Raw genomic sequence first — 13,147 nt, forward strand, 5'->3', positions numbered from 1 at the left:
AGCCTGCTCATATAAGGAGAAGAGAACCTGGCTGGAAGGGAGCAGAGCTAGTCTTTGTCAGGACCTCTCAGGGCAGTCAGGGAGCTTTGAAGCCTGTGTTTTACGGCACTTTGGTTGGAGAAATAGATCTCTCCCTAGCAAGGGACGGGCCCAGACCGGTGGAAACCAATCACCAAGAACCGTGTTCCACATTTGGAGATAATCATGGGTCCCTTGTGGGGAAGACACCTTGTTGGGTGGAGGAGCCATGTGATGTAGCTGTGACCATGTCCAGGCTGGCCCCCGGGACCACTGTGGACAGACCTCCAGTACCTGACAGGTCTGCTTAGGGCCAAGCAATCCTCTCCAAGGTTGGTCTCCTAGGAAAGATGGCTCCTTCCTTGGAGTGTCTAGGATTTCTGTTGTTATAGACCACTCCTCCGTTTATGCCTTGCTCTCCTCCGCATATGAGATCAGGGCTCTTCTGATCTTTTTTTTTTTCCCCCAGCGTTGCCAGGCCACAGAGAGGCTAGGCTGCTTCTGTGGACCCCCCCCCCCAGTTCAAGATTGGTAAAACGGGGTGCCCGAGTTTTAATCCCAGGTCATGTGGACCACAGGGCGTATTACCAGGGTGCTTCATTTTGCCTCTGTGAGACTTCCCTCAGGCAGCCGCTGTGAAACTTGGATGCCACACGTAAGGAGTTTTTTTTTTTTTTGAAAGAAGTGAACACCCCCACTCCCCTTTCCAACGATGGTCACAGCCCACCCTGTGGGCGGCACCTGGTGGCTTCCCAAGTTGTCTCCCGGTGTTGGGGCCTCCGGGGAGCATTTCCCAAAGTCTTTGTGTCATTTGGATAACGGAGCTATTTTTCCCTGCCTTCTTCACGGAGCTGTTGCGACAACTCAAGCCTACGAGCTAAAAATCGGTAGGTGCTCAAGGCTTCCTTACTAGCCAGGTGACCATTCTGGAGGGGCCGAGGCTGCTGGAGCGCTCGGAGGTTCCCAGTGAGGACTTGCCAAGAGAAAGTTACTCGGTATCCCAGCCTGTGCTAGAGTCCATTCGGGCGGGGAAACCAGTGTAGCTCCAAGGTGGGAGGAGGGTGGGGGAGGCTGACCACGAACCGCCCCTCTCGTCTCTCTCCCATTGGCTTCCACCTGCCGGAGGGTCGGCTGCTACAGGCCTCCCGACCCGTCAGTCAGCCCCGCCGGGCCCCGCCCCTCCCTCCCGGGGTTTATAACGGGAATTCCCATGGCCCGGGCTCCGGCATCCAACCTGCTGTGGCCGCGGCCAGGCCGAGCGCAGCAGGCGCCACGCGCAGAGCACACGCTCGCGCTCCAGCTCTCGGACTCCGCGGTTCATGACCGTGACCCCCGGCCGCAGGCTCCGCCAGCCCCTGCTGCAGGCTCTCTGGCTGCACCCCGCCGCCACCAGGGTCGCCCCCGCCCCAAGCGCTTTGAAGCCAGCCGGTGCCCCTTGCCCGCTGCCAGCTGCCCGCTAGCGGCTGCCTGGCTCGGCTGGCACCATGCTGCCCGCGCGCGTCTGCCTGCTCATGCCCCACTTGCTGCTCATGTTGGTGCAGCTGTCCCCGGCCGGGGGCCACCGCACCACCGGCCCCAGGGTAAGTGCGTCTCCCGGCCGCGCGCCCACCTGCGCGGAGAGAGGGCTCTTTGGGCCGTTCATCTGCAGGAAGGGGAAGGGGGTGGGTGACAGACCTGGTCCCCGATTCTACTGTCTAGTCCCTTGCGGGCCTCTTGGAGAAGTTGCTGAAATAGAATTTCACTGCCTCTCCACCCCCGCCTTTCCCCCCCCCCCCCAGCACCGACTCCCAGGACCTGTCACCGGTGGGTTTTCTTCCCGGAACTTCTCCCGAGTCTTTTCCTTCAAGACCCCCTCCCCAGCCCCTAGAGGCGCCTCCTAGGTCGATGGGAGCTCGGCCTTGGCTAGAGCAGAGCTTCCCCATGGTGTCGCTGCACCGGTCCCTGCGCTGGCCTTCTTGGCAGGCGGAGGGTGTGTGTGTCTGTGTGTGGAGAGGGGGCGGGAGGGTACTCTGCCTAGAGAGTTTTAGGTTACCCGCGAGCCACACAGGGACCTTGTGTTGTTGTTGTTTTAAAAAGCAATCGTCGCTCGTAAAACCCACAGCAGATAATTTTAATGCCCCCTCCTGACGGCCTGGCCCGGGAGGAGTGGCAGGGCTGGGTGGGGAGCTGTGGAGAAGTTCGGGAGGGAGAGCTGCACAGTATTCCAGAATCTCCTCCCCTGGGTTGGATCGGTTGAACCTTGGTCTGATTGGAGTTTCTGAACCACACGAAATGTGCCAATTCTGTGCACAGGACGGATTGTCCAGGGCACTGTAAAACGGGAACCGGCAGCATTGTGTTCATTTCTGGTCTAGATTATTGCTCTCCCTGCCCCTCCTATTGGTCTAATAAAAAATTTCACTGCCTAAAAAATGTATTTGTTAAAGCACCGAGTGGTTCCTTTGGCAAAATATAATGGAGGCAATCTCTGGGCAGGCATCAGAGTAAGTCAGATCAGAGCCTGGACCTCCGGGTAGCAGTTTGCCTGTACCCTGCCCGAACCTCCCTGGGAAAGTAGCTAGGACCTCTGAGCAAACAAGGTTGGCTTCCCAACCAAATTGTGCTTTCTTTTCTGGATATCCTCTGGCCCTATTTCCTGGATGCCTAGTCCCATTACCACCTGTTCACATAGCTGCTTCTTCATTCCTGGTTTTTGCTACGAGGGAATCATCTTTATAGCTTTTCTGCATGGAAGAAAAGCTTTACAAAACCTGACTAACTTAATGACTGCCCAGATGCTGGGCTGATTACATCTGAGCCCACCTATCACTGGGAGATCAGATTTGCAGCCACTTAGGAAAGAAAAGTGTTTGTCCTCATGTTGGGCCGGCCCTTGCTTTTATGGCCAGATGTGCAACAGCAGCAGTTAAAGTGCAGCAGATTAGACCCAGGGTGTGTCGTAAATCCTCGACAGCACTCCCAAAGCTGGGGCAAGTCAGGGCTCCAGGAGCGACTTTTATGGATGCAGATGAGCATGCCTTTTCAATGAAGCTGATGGTTTGATATGAGGACTCGAAGCTCTTAAATTCTAAGGTCAGGCAAGAGAGAGCCACGGCGTTCCCTCCAATAATTAGGAACAGTCAAGACAGAGATGCAGACCAGAGCACCCCGACTGCAATCTGGATGCCCGCCCACACGAGGGTCGAAAGGAGAGAGGCCCTCCGACAAATGGTGGTGGGCTTTGCTTGCTGCTGGGCATGTCTAATGTCTCAAGCCATATGGCTTTCTTTCCTGGAACTGGAGAAAGCACCTTTTAGGAGAAAGTTAGGATTTTAGGGCAAACAGATGCTAAGTTTCTGACAGCTTCTTTTAGTTTGTTATTTGACAAAATTGATGGAACATAATCAGGAACCGTAACTAGGTACGCTGATATCCCAGCTCACCCTCTGTCTCTGTCTCTCCCTTTGTCTCTGTCTCTCCCTCTCTCACACACATTTAGAATGTCCTAAGGAGACACAGCTCTTTTTAAAAAGATTTTTTGTTATTTTTAGTTACATGTGTATGTGTATAACTGTAGATGAATATGGGCATGTGTGTGTAGGTGCTCTGATGTCCCCCTGGAACTGGAGTTGTGAGATGCCCTACTCACTGAATTTGGGTTCTCTGAAAGAGCAGCCAGTGCTTGTAACTACTGAGTCATCTTAGACTGGAAGCAATGCTCTTTAAGCATGTGTTGTGTGTGCAACAGTTATTATGAGCAGCAGTGACAACCACCAGTTATGAACATTTGGGCTTGGCGCTTTATACAATCTCTTAAGAACAAGAGAGGCAGTCTTTTTAGACCCATTTTGGAGGGAGGGAAGTGAAACATGGGGCTTGCTGCCTTGTTTGAATTCCACATGGTGTATGTATGGCTCTGGGGGGAGGTTTGCATGGATTAGTGTGTGCTCCCAGTTAAAGGGAAGGATGACTCCCTGAGAAAATTCTAAACCCCAACACACCGGGGGCGGGGCGGGGGGGGGGGAGAGATGTTGTGGAGGAATCTTTTCTATCTGTATTGATAAAGGGTCATGTTTGGATTTCAGCCCTGTCTCAGAAGATACCAGCTCTCTTCTGTGGCTTCTTGGTGGCCCCAGAAGTGTGGCTCTAGTTGAGAGCTCTGGAATCATAGGAAGAATAGAAACATCTGGTTTGCTGCAGAATTCCCTTTGGGCAACCCTGAGGTCTCCTCTCCTAATCTTTTGAGTGACAGAGGCCTAAGGACTGCCATCTTTTCCAGCTGGCTTTCTAGGAAACTGAGAGGAAACTGAGAACATGCCCTTTTGCTTTAACTATCTGACTCACTAATTGAGCTCCCTTGAGGCCTAGACCCCCGTCCTTGCCCCCCTTTCTGCTTCCTGCCTTCCTTCATAAAATTCCTGACATTTGTTTGACTCTGGAAACCACCAGCTATCAAGTATCAGATTGGAGGCTGCCCTGTGGGAAGCACCTGAGGCTTGGGTCTCTGAGGTTTGAGAGCCACTTGGCTACCTGGGAAGCTGGTCCGGGTTCTTTCAATTATGGAGCAGGCAGTCATTTCTTTCATCTTGCAGAATTTCCTGAAAATGTTTTAGGAGAGAAAGGGGGAAAGGGAGAGGCTGTCTCTGGCTGATGAGGTCTGAGTGATGATGGGCAGGTCAAGCGAATAGTCTTTTTAAATCTTCTGTCCACCCTTGAAGATGGAGTGGGATGGGGGCTGAGGTTGAGGCTATCTTGTCCATCCATGTATGCAGAGCTCAGGACAGGTCCAGGTACCTGGTAGAGTTCACTCTGTGAGTGTATGTGGAAGTGCAGATAAAGAATATTCAATGATGATCCTGAGCTCCTCTGTGTTTGACTATGACTAGAGGCTAGAGACATTTAAAAAATGTGAGAAAGGCAGGTGGTGGTGGCACGCGCTTTTAATCCCAGCACTCGAGAGGCAGAGGCAGGTGGATCTCTGTGGTCTACAGAGTGAATTCCAGGCTTGTTTGAATTCCACATAGTGTATGTATGGCTCTGGGGGGGGTTTTGCATGGATTAGTGTGTGTTCCCAGTTAAAGGGAAGGATGACCCCATGAGAAAATTCTAAACCCCAACACACCAGCTACACAGAGGAACCCTATCCCAGAAAACCAACCTACCCCTAAAGTGAGAAATAGGAGACTATGGGAAAGTCAAGGGTGCAAGTCAGAAACTGAGTTCATAATTATTTTAAGTATATTCTTTGCTCCCTGCCTTGCTTCCTCCCCCCACCCCCTGTCAGGGTTTCCAAGAAGGCTTCTGCTGTTCTTACTGTTTGAGTCCTTCTACACTGCATATCTCTTTCCTGGCACTGTTATCCCTTGGGCACTTCATGCCTGATCCTGTCTTAGAAATGAGGAAACTTGCAAGCTCCTAAAGGCAGAACAGGGATCCGACTCATCTGTGAGCTGGTCAGACTGGCAAACACTCAGCTCGTGGGTATAGAACCTGGTTAGGCTGTGTGGTGAGGTCCCACGGTCATTTCAAATTGGCAACCTACAAACTGGGCTTTCCGTTTCCAGGTTTTTGTTCTCGGCACCTGCAGTGATTATGAGAAGAATGACGCAGAGGAGGCTGAGTGAGCATCTTGGATGGGAAATGGGCTTTAGCCCTACCCCGAACCTCCATTTCTGTCTCCCGCTTGTCAAAAGTGAAACAGCTTCTGGGCTGTCTCTTCCCATTGGACTATCCTACCTTGGTGTCTAGACCAGGGTCTTTGCTCCACTTAGATTTTCTTCCTCTTGTCCAGGCCTCTTTTCCAGGCAGGAGAATTCACCCGAGGTGCTGCACAGGGATTAAAAGTCAGAACTTGATTTAAACATTTTGGTGGAGCTGATATTTGAAGCCCAAAGAAACTAAACTGAAGGGGTTAGGCGGAGAAAGCGTGCATCCAACAAGTGCTAGACACTGTAGCCAGTTTGCTGTCATCTGCCCTCCTGAGGCTGAGGAGTCCCATTTGGTGTGGGCTAGCAGTTCTACTCCTAGGCATGCCTGCCTTAGAGAAACTCAGCTGAGCAGGCTGCAGCTGGGTGCCATGGTGCTGTTATCACCATAAGCTTGGAAGCAGCCCAGCTGCCCATTAGTGGGGGCGGGGGGGGGGAGGGGAGGCCCAGATGAACAAACTGCGGTGAATTTACACCATGAAAAATTCCACTCAGGACAAACATAGGTGCAATAGCAACAAGTAAAACGTGTGTGGGAGGTGGCTCCGTGGGTAAAGTGCTTGCTGTGGAAATGAGGGTTTGAGCTCAAATTCCCAGAGCCCACATTAAACTGGGTTTGGTAGTGTGTGTCTATAATTCTGATGCTCCTATGGGAGATAGGCACAGGAGAATACCTAGAACCCAGAACCTTGTCAAAACAAAAAAAGAGACCCTGTCCCTCCCCCACCAAAAAAAAAAAAAAAAAAAAAAAAAACCAAGGTGGAAGATGAGGACTGACAATTGAGGTTGTTCTTTGACTTCAACATGTGCATCTACACAGGCCCAGGTTCCAGCACAGATATGGGCATCAGCTGGCTCAGCTCAGGATAATTTTATAAATTTATAGAAAATGCCATATTGCCCCCCTTTGCTGGGTAGGCTAAGATGGATCCCACCCACAAGTGTCTGAGCCCTTAGCTCAGCTGAGTAGAGCCATCTCCTAGCTGGTGTGGCTCCCGAGCTGCTTTCTCTCTGTGCAGTGAAGACTGGAGGCCTGTTTCTCATTTGACGGGGCCTTGGGTCCCACCTCCTCCTTTCTCTCCACTTTGGAGAGACTGAGTTGGATGTATAGCCCTGCGTACAGCAGGTACAGGGTGGCTTTTCTCTCCAGACCACATAGAGATTTATTGTTCAGGCAGCCAAGTTCTGGCATGGCTGCCCGTGGCGAGGCCTGACGATGTGGCAGGCCCCTCCTTCTGTGTTTGTCATTGAGCTGTTTGGAAGAGGACAAGGGTTGAGTTGCTGATGAGAAATTGATCGGAGCTGCCGCGAAGCCTGCCAAACAGGGTTAGCATTGTGCACAGTACGTGCTCCGCACAGCTGCGAGTCACCAGGGGGATGAGAGAATTGGGTCTCTACGAACGTTTCTAGTCGTTTCCATGAAGACCCACGCACCTCAGGTCATTCTAGCAGAGAATTGGCTTTTCCTTCAGTCTGACATCATTCTAAACTCAATCGCTGGATCACAAAATAATCTTCCCTATGGCCACTGCCTTAGCTTGTTAGGTCTGGAGCTCCATGGACTTCCCAGTATTGCTTTGTTGGCTTGCACCTCCCTTTGGGGGCCCAGTGTGGGGCACCCTTCACTCAGCAGAGAAGGCAGCTCTGATCTCAGTGGAGTCTCCCCACAGTAAGCCAGGCAGTATGTTAGGTGACTTGAAACCTGACCAATACCTCATACCTGTGGGCAGTCCTGCCCCCACCCCATAAAAACCAGCTTGTAGGTGGAAGGTGAGATTCTACAAGGTTGATATTTCTAAGGAACTGGCAGTAAAAAACCCAGGGCTTATTTTGCATGTGGGTATACAAGTGCATGTGGAAACGGAAGCCAGAGGACAACCTTGGCTTCATCTTTGTTTTTTTGAGACAGGGTCACTCATTAGGTTGGAACTTGCTGGTCGGCCCAGGAGGTCCAGGGGCCTTCCTGCCCCTTTCCCCTCAGTGCTGCGGTTACAAGTCATCACCACACCAGGTTTTTTAAAAATGTGCATTCTGAGGTTCAAATTCAGGTACTGGCTTGCAAGGCAAGCTGGTCCCAGGAATCGAACAACCTGCCCAGCCCTTGGGAGAATGGTCATAAGCATCTCTCCTGGACAGAGTCTAGGGTTTTAAATAGTTGCTGTGGCTATTCGGAATGTACCTGCTTTCAGACCCCTGGGGTCGGGGAGAGAAATAAAAGTAGGAAGTAATTGAGTGAGGTGCTGGGTGTTATGACTGTTCATAACCGCCTTTCAGAGCCACCAACCAGCTCAAAAGCAATGACTGAGGTGCTGTGCAATGGAACAGGGATCTGCTATTAACCACACCTACTATCGCTATTAAGCACTTGAAATGTGGTTAACAGAGCCAAGGGACTAAATGGGGGTTTGATTAACATATAATAATTACACATAATGAACTTCATTTTGACATTCGCACACATGTATATAACTCATTGCATTACACTTGCACCATCATAGCCTTCTTTTGCCCGCCCCCACTCCTGCTGGCCCTATTTCTGTCCCTGTTTTCCACAGTTATCAGCCCCCCTTCCCTTCCATTCTCCTCTCCACACACTGCGTTTGATTCAGTTATTGGCGTGCAGGAGTTGCTTACAAGAGCCTGTACACATTAACACTGGCAACACCCTGAAAAAATTGTCTCAGCTGCCTCCAGCAGCCATTCAGGGCATTGGTATTTATATCTGTGGGGGAGTGTGTACAGGCCCCTTCCATGTCAGAATGTTGCTGGGCCCAGTCTTGTGTGGATAATTACAACTGTGGAGCGCTCAAGAGCTCAGTGTTGAGTGCTCAAGAGTTCAATGTCATGCCCAGATGAAAGCGATCTGTCACTCTCTACCCCATCCTCTGACTTCTACATTATTCCTGTCCCCCATTTTCAGTGTTCCATGAGCCCTGGAGGGCGCGACACAGGCATTTGTATTTGAGGCAGGGTCTCTTGTAGACCAGTCCTTCCATGAATGCCCTATGTATCTGAGGCCAGCATTGAATTCCTGACCTCAAGTACTGGAGTTGCAGGCATGGACCGTTATGTTTGGTTCTAAAATCCACTTTCTTGCCCCTTTTCAGCTTCTGAGAGCCGCTCACAGTCTTTGGTTCATGGTTCCTTCTACCGTCAAACTCAGCAATGATGGTCAAGTCCCCCCCCCCCCCCGCCCCCACTGGGCCATCTTGCTCTTCCGCAGTCTCTTGCTGTTCATTGAAGGGCCTTATGATAGTGTCAGGTCTCCTTGGATGGTACAGACTAATTTTAGGGTTGCCCAACTAGCAACCTTAATTTCTTGCCTCATAACGCAGCTGTATGAGCATTAACACGTGGACATCTTGAGTGGGGCTTGTTCCGCCTGCCACATTCCTTAAGGGTCTAGTACAACTGCTGGGCCATGGAAAGCATGTAACAAATGAGGTTGTTACCGTGGCCTGTGTCTGCAGTCCCTTATGGTAAAGTTGCTTCTTTTTTTTTTTTTTTTTTTTTTTTTTTTTTAATGGACTCTGCCTTGCCCAAGAGCAGGTGCTTAGTGAATGTTTATTGAATAATGGAATTTTCAATAAATGTGAATGGTTTCTTTCTTTGTAAAGATATATTGGACAATTAAAGAAAAAAGTAAGCTGCAAACCAGACTATATGGTCCTCTTTGTGCAAAAAAGAAGAAAGTCAGTTCGTGTAAGAAGAGTCGGTGGGTTGTACTGTGCTAGGGGTGTTATTTAGGGACAATGAGCATCTTTCAATCCTACAAGAAAGTAATACAAATTAGAGCAGGCATGGGGAGAGGCACCGGTGCCACTTCTCTGGGTCCCCTGCCAGTTGCTGCAGAGTCTGCGTTCATTCTCCCAGGATGCTACCTACCTTCAGGAGTGCTCCAACCTGTAGTCTTTCTCCTACCAAAGCTGTTGGCCACCTTCCTCCTTTCTGCCCTAGACCCCCTGAGCTCACGGCAGGTGCAGCAGCTGCTTCCTGTCCTTCGTGTGCCTGTGGCGAGTGACAGTCCAGGCTGATTCATGGGTAACCTGCAGATTTAGTCTACATCATTTTCTGCCGTGCCCATGGCAGGTCTGCTTTTTAAGGCTAGGAACTATTAGCATCAGGCCTCCTGCTTATTTTGAGCAGGCTTTGAACCCACTCTACTTTAAAGGAGCATTTTCAATTACCCTCAGCAGGGTGTAACTATAAAAATTATTTATTGCCACTGGTGGGAATATAAATTAGTACGATCACTTTGTAGAATTACAGTTGAAGCTGCACACACTTCTTGACCTTGTAATTCTGCTCTATTATATGTCCTAGAGAAATGCCCTTAAATTGTATGAAGAGTTGTGTTCAAGGATGTTCATAATAGCATTTGGTGATAGGAAAACATTGGAAACTAGCTGACTGATTGACAACAAAAGATTAGAAAAATAATCTATGGTATAACCAAATAATGGACTATTACATAGTACCAAACATGATGATTTAATGATTAAATTGATTCATTTCATTATTAAAAAGGAGCTTGAACAATGGTGCATTGAGGAAGAGTGCATAGATCAAGCTACTATTTATGTGAAGGTTGTTAAGGTTAAAGGTATGTGAAGAGCCATACATTGTTTAGGGGTACAAATAGATGTGAAAATGTATGAGAAAAATATGGATAATTATAATATGAAGGTCATATTCCTGGTTCCCTAGGGTGAGAGGGTGAGGATGGAGAAGAATATATTGGAAGGACATAGAAGACTTGTAAGGAATTGGTAATTCTTTTTGTTGGTTTGTAATTGGGTGATAAGTACATGGGTTTTAAAGATCCCTTTGCATATGTTCAATAATACATAAGAAAGTTCATAAAAGATTACAATGCATTTAGATCCATCACAGTAAGTTGTTTTGATATTAAAAACAATACTTAGAAATATCTTTTTGCCTGTGCATGTATGTGTGTGTGTGTTTGTATGAAAATGTGTGCATGCCTGTGCCACAGTGCACATGTGGAGGTCAGAAGACACGCCTCAGATGGCGGCTTTCCCTTCCCCTCTTGAGGCAAAGTCTCTTATTGTTTACTACTGTGTACATCTTATCTTGCTCCATCAACTGTGTTTTGGACGCCTTTTACATGGGTCCTGGGAACCCAAACTGAGGTCCTCACCCATAGCTTGCAAGTGAGCATCCCTCCTGCTCCACAGTTACGGTCAAGAACAAAGGGAAGGGCTGCTTCTTTGAGGGATCTGCTGCCAACTGATGGGGGGCATGCCTCTTCTCTCTTCAGAGGGAATGCACATCCAAACTCAAAACCTCTCGCCACCACATCTGCTGGCCACCTCCCTCCTACCTTGCCTGAGGCTCTGAGATCACTCCTCCTCTCTGCAGCTCTGGGTGGGCTCCTTAGCCTTAGTATTGGCATCCCTCCCTGCTCTTCTGACTTGCTGGATTATTATGACTGAATCATTTATTCAAACTTAAGGCAATTAGTTTAGGAATTTCAAAGTTAGCAAGTAAAAATCTGAGCTGTCCAGTTAAATTTGGATTCCAGATAATATTTTAATGTAAGTGTCCTAGCCACACTTCTGTTGCTGGGTAGAGACACCATGACCATGGCAACCACTAGAAAAGAAAGCATTTGATTGGGGCTAGCTTACAGTTTCAGAGGCTTAGTCCATTATCATCGTGGCAGGGAGCATGGCAGCACAAAGGCAGGCATGGTGTTGGAGAAGTACCCATCCTTATCCTCAAGGAGAGACAGGAGAGGTGTGTGTGTGTGTGTGTGTGTGTGTGTGTGTGTGTGTGGTGGCCTGGCATAGGATTTTGAAACCTCAAAGCCCACCTGCAGTGACACACTTCCTCCAAAAAGGCCATAACTCCTAATCCTTTTAATTCTTCAAATGGTGCCATTCCCTGGTGACTAAGCATTCAAATATATATGAGCCTATGGGGGCCAAGCCACGACAGTAAAGAATGACCCAAATAAAAATTATTCATCATTTGTCTGAATGCAAATTTAATGAATGTCTACGTAACAAAACCTTCTACATTCGTTTGTTTCCTTTTGTGATTTCTCTGCCATGTCCCCTGATTCTTACCATAAGTATAGGAATTATTATTAATTATTATTACTATTATTATTATTGCAGTACTGGTCAGTGAGCTCAGTGTCTTGTATGTGGTGGCGGAGCACTTTACCTCTGAGTTATATCCCCAATTTAGTATATTTTTATATTAAAGGGATATGTTTTTCTATAAGATCTGACAAATATCTGTGTTTGGGCACTTTATAGCAAACAGTGGTTTGCTCTATGAAACATTCACATTCTTATGTAACTAGTCTATCATTGTGGGTCTCTGGTATCCACTACTAAGATCAGAAATTAGGATGAGTAAGTTTTAAAAGACTTGCACTGTATCAACAACAATCAGTATGCTACTCATGCATTTAAGTAGTATTTGTTTGTGTGCTAAACTCCTTAGTGCAACCCTGTGGAATGTGCCTGGCCTGTGTTTCAAAATTTCCCAGTAGCATTTGAAAAGAAGGTATGTCATATCATCTGTAAACATTCTGGGAAGGTTCATATTTGTAAAGAGTGTGAATTGGCAAGCCAGTTGTCCTGGTAATAACACCAGGACTTTGGTAGAGAATTTAGATTCAGGCTTTGTCTTTGGGTTCTTTCCATTTCTTAGAGAAACTTCCTTCCTTCCTTCCTTCCTTCCTTCCTTCCTTCCTTCCTTCCTTCCTTCCTTCCCTCCCTCCCTCCCCCGTCCCTTCCTCAACCTCCACCTCCACCTCTCTCTCTCTCTCTCTCTCTCTCTCTCTCTTTTTCTTTCTAAGTCACTCAAGGAAACTTCTAAGTATACATAAAATATGAAGAGGGTAGTGTGGTGAATTCCCTTGGAATTTCGGTAACAGATAGCTCAGGGCCAGGCTTCTTTCTTTCATCATCTTCCTAGTCTCCAGTTCTGATTATTCTGAAGTGAATTTGACATCAAATTGTATCCTCGGCAAATGTTTCACAGACTTGGTTACACAAGGAATAATCCACTCCAGAGTGTTACTAACTATGACTTTCAGTAGGCTGGGTGAGATGAATTCACATTCAAGTTATAATATTGTCTGTTTACGATGAGTTTGTGGGAAGTAAGCCCCCAGGAAGGCAAAGGATACTTGCCTCTTTAAAAGATTAGGATCCATTAATAAAAATCTAATCACAGAAGCATATCACACAACCAAAGAGTATTGACTTTAGTATAGTCTGAACAATCAGCATTCAGATCTCGAACACTATCTCAAAACATTTTTTTTTTCCTGTTTGTCTCGTTCAGGATCTGAATTAGGGCCACACGTTGTGCTCAAAGCCTCAGCCCTTGAACTCTTTTTTGACCTGCGGGTTCTTGTGTGGCCCCTTCCCTCTTTTGTAACGTGTTTGGTGGAACAGCAGGTG

General features: G+C 48.1%; 1 protein-coding gene across 3 annotated transcripts in view; it reads left to right on the plus strand.

Annotated features, from left to right (window-relative positions):
• Positions 1-1,403: 1,403 nt before the first annotated feature.
• Smoc1 (SPARC related modular calcium binding 1) overlaps positions 1,404-13,147 on the plus strand; it is a 143,694-nt gene continuing 131,950 nt past the window's right edge. For all 3 annotated transcript variants that reach the window (XM_051196240.1, XM_051196242.1, XM_051196241.1), the window contains exon 1: positions 1,404-1,598. In XM_051196240.1, coding sequence (XP_051052197.1) covers positions 1,503-1,598 — 96 coding nt within the window. In that variant the 5' untranslated portion in view covers positions 1,404-1,502. The remainder of the gene's footprint in view (positions 1,599-13,147) is intronic.

Source organism: Phodopus roborovskii, unplaced genomic scaffold, assembly GCF_943737965.1.
Source record: "Phodopus roborovskii unplaced genomic scaffold, PHOROB, whole genome shotgun sequence".
In the NCBI taxonomy this organism is placed as follows: Eukaryota; Metazoa; Chordata; class Mammalia; order Rodentia; family Cricetidae; genus Phodopus; species Phodopus roborovskii.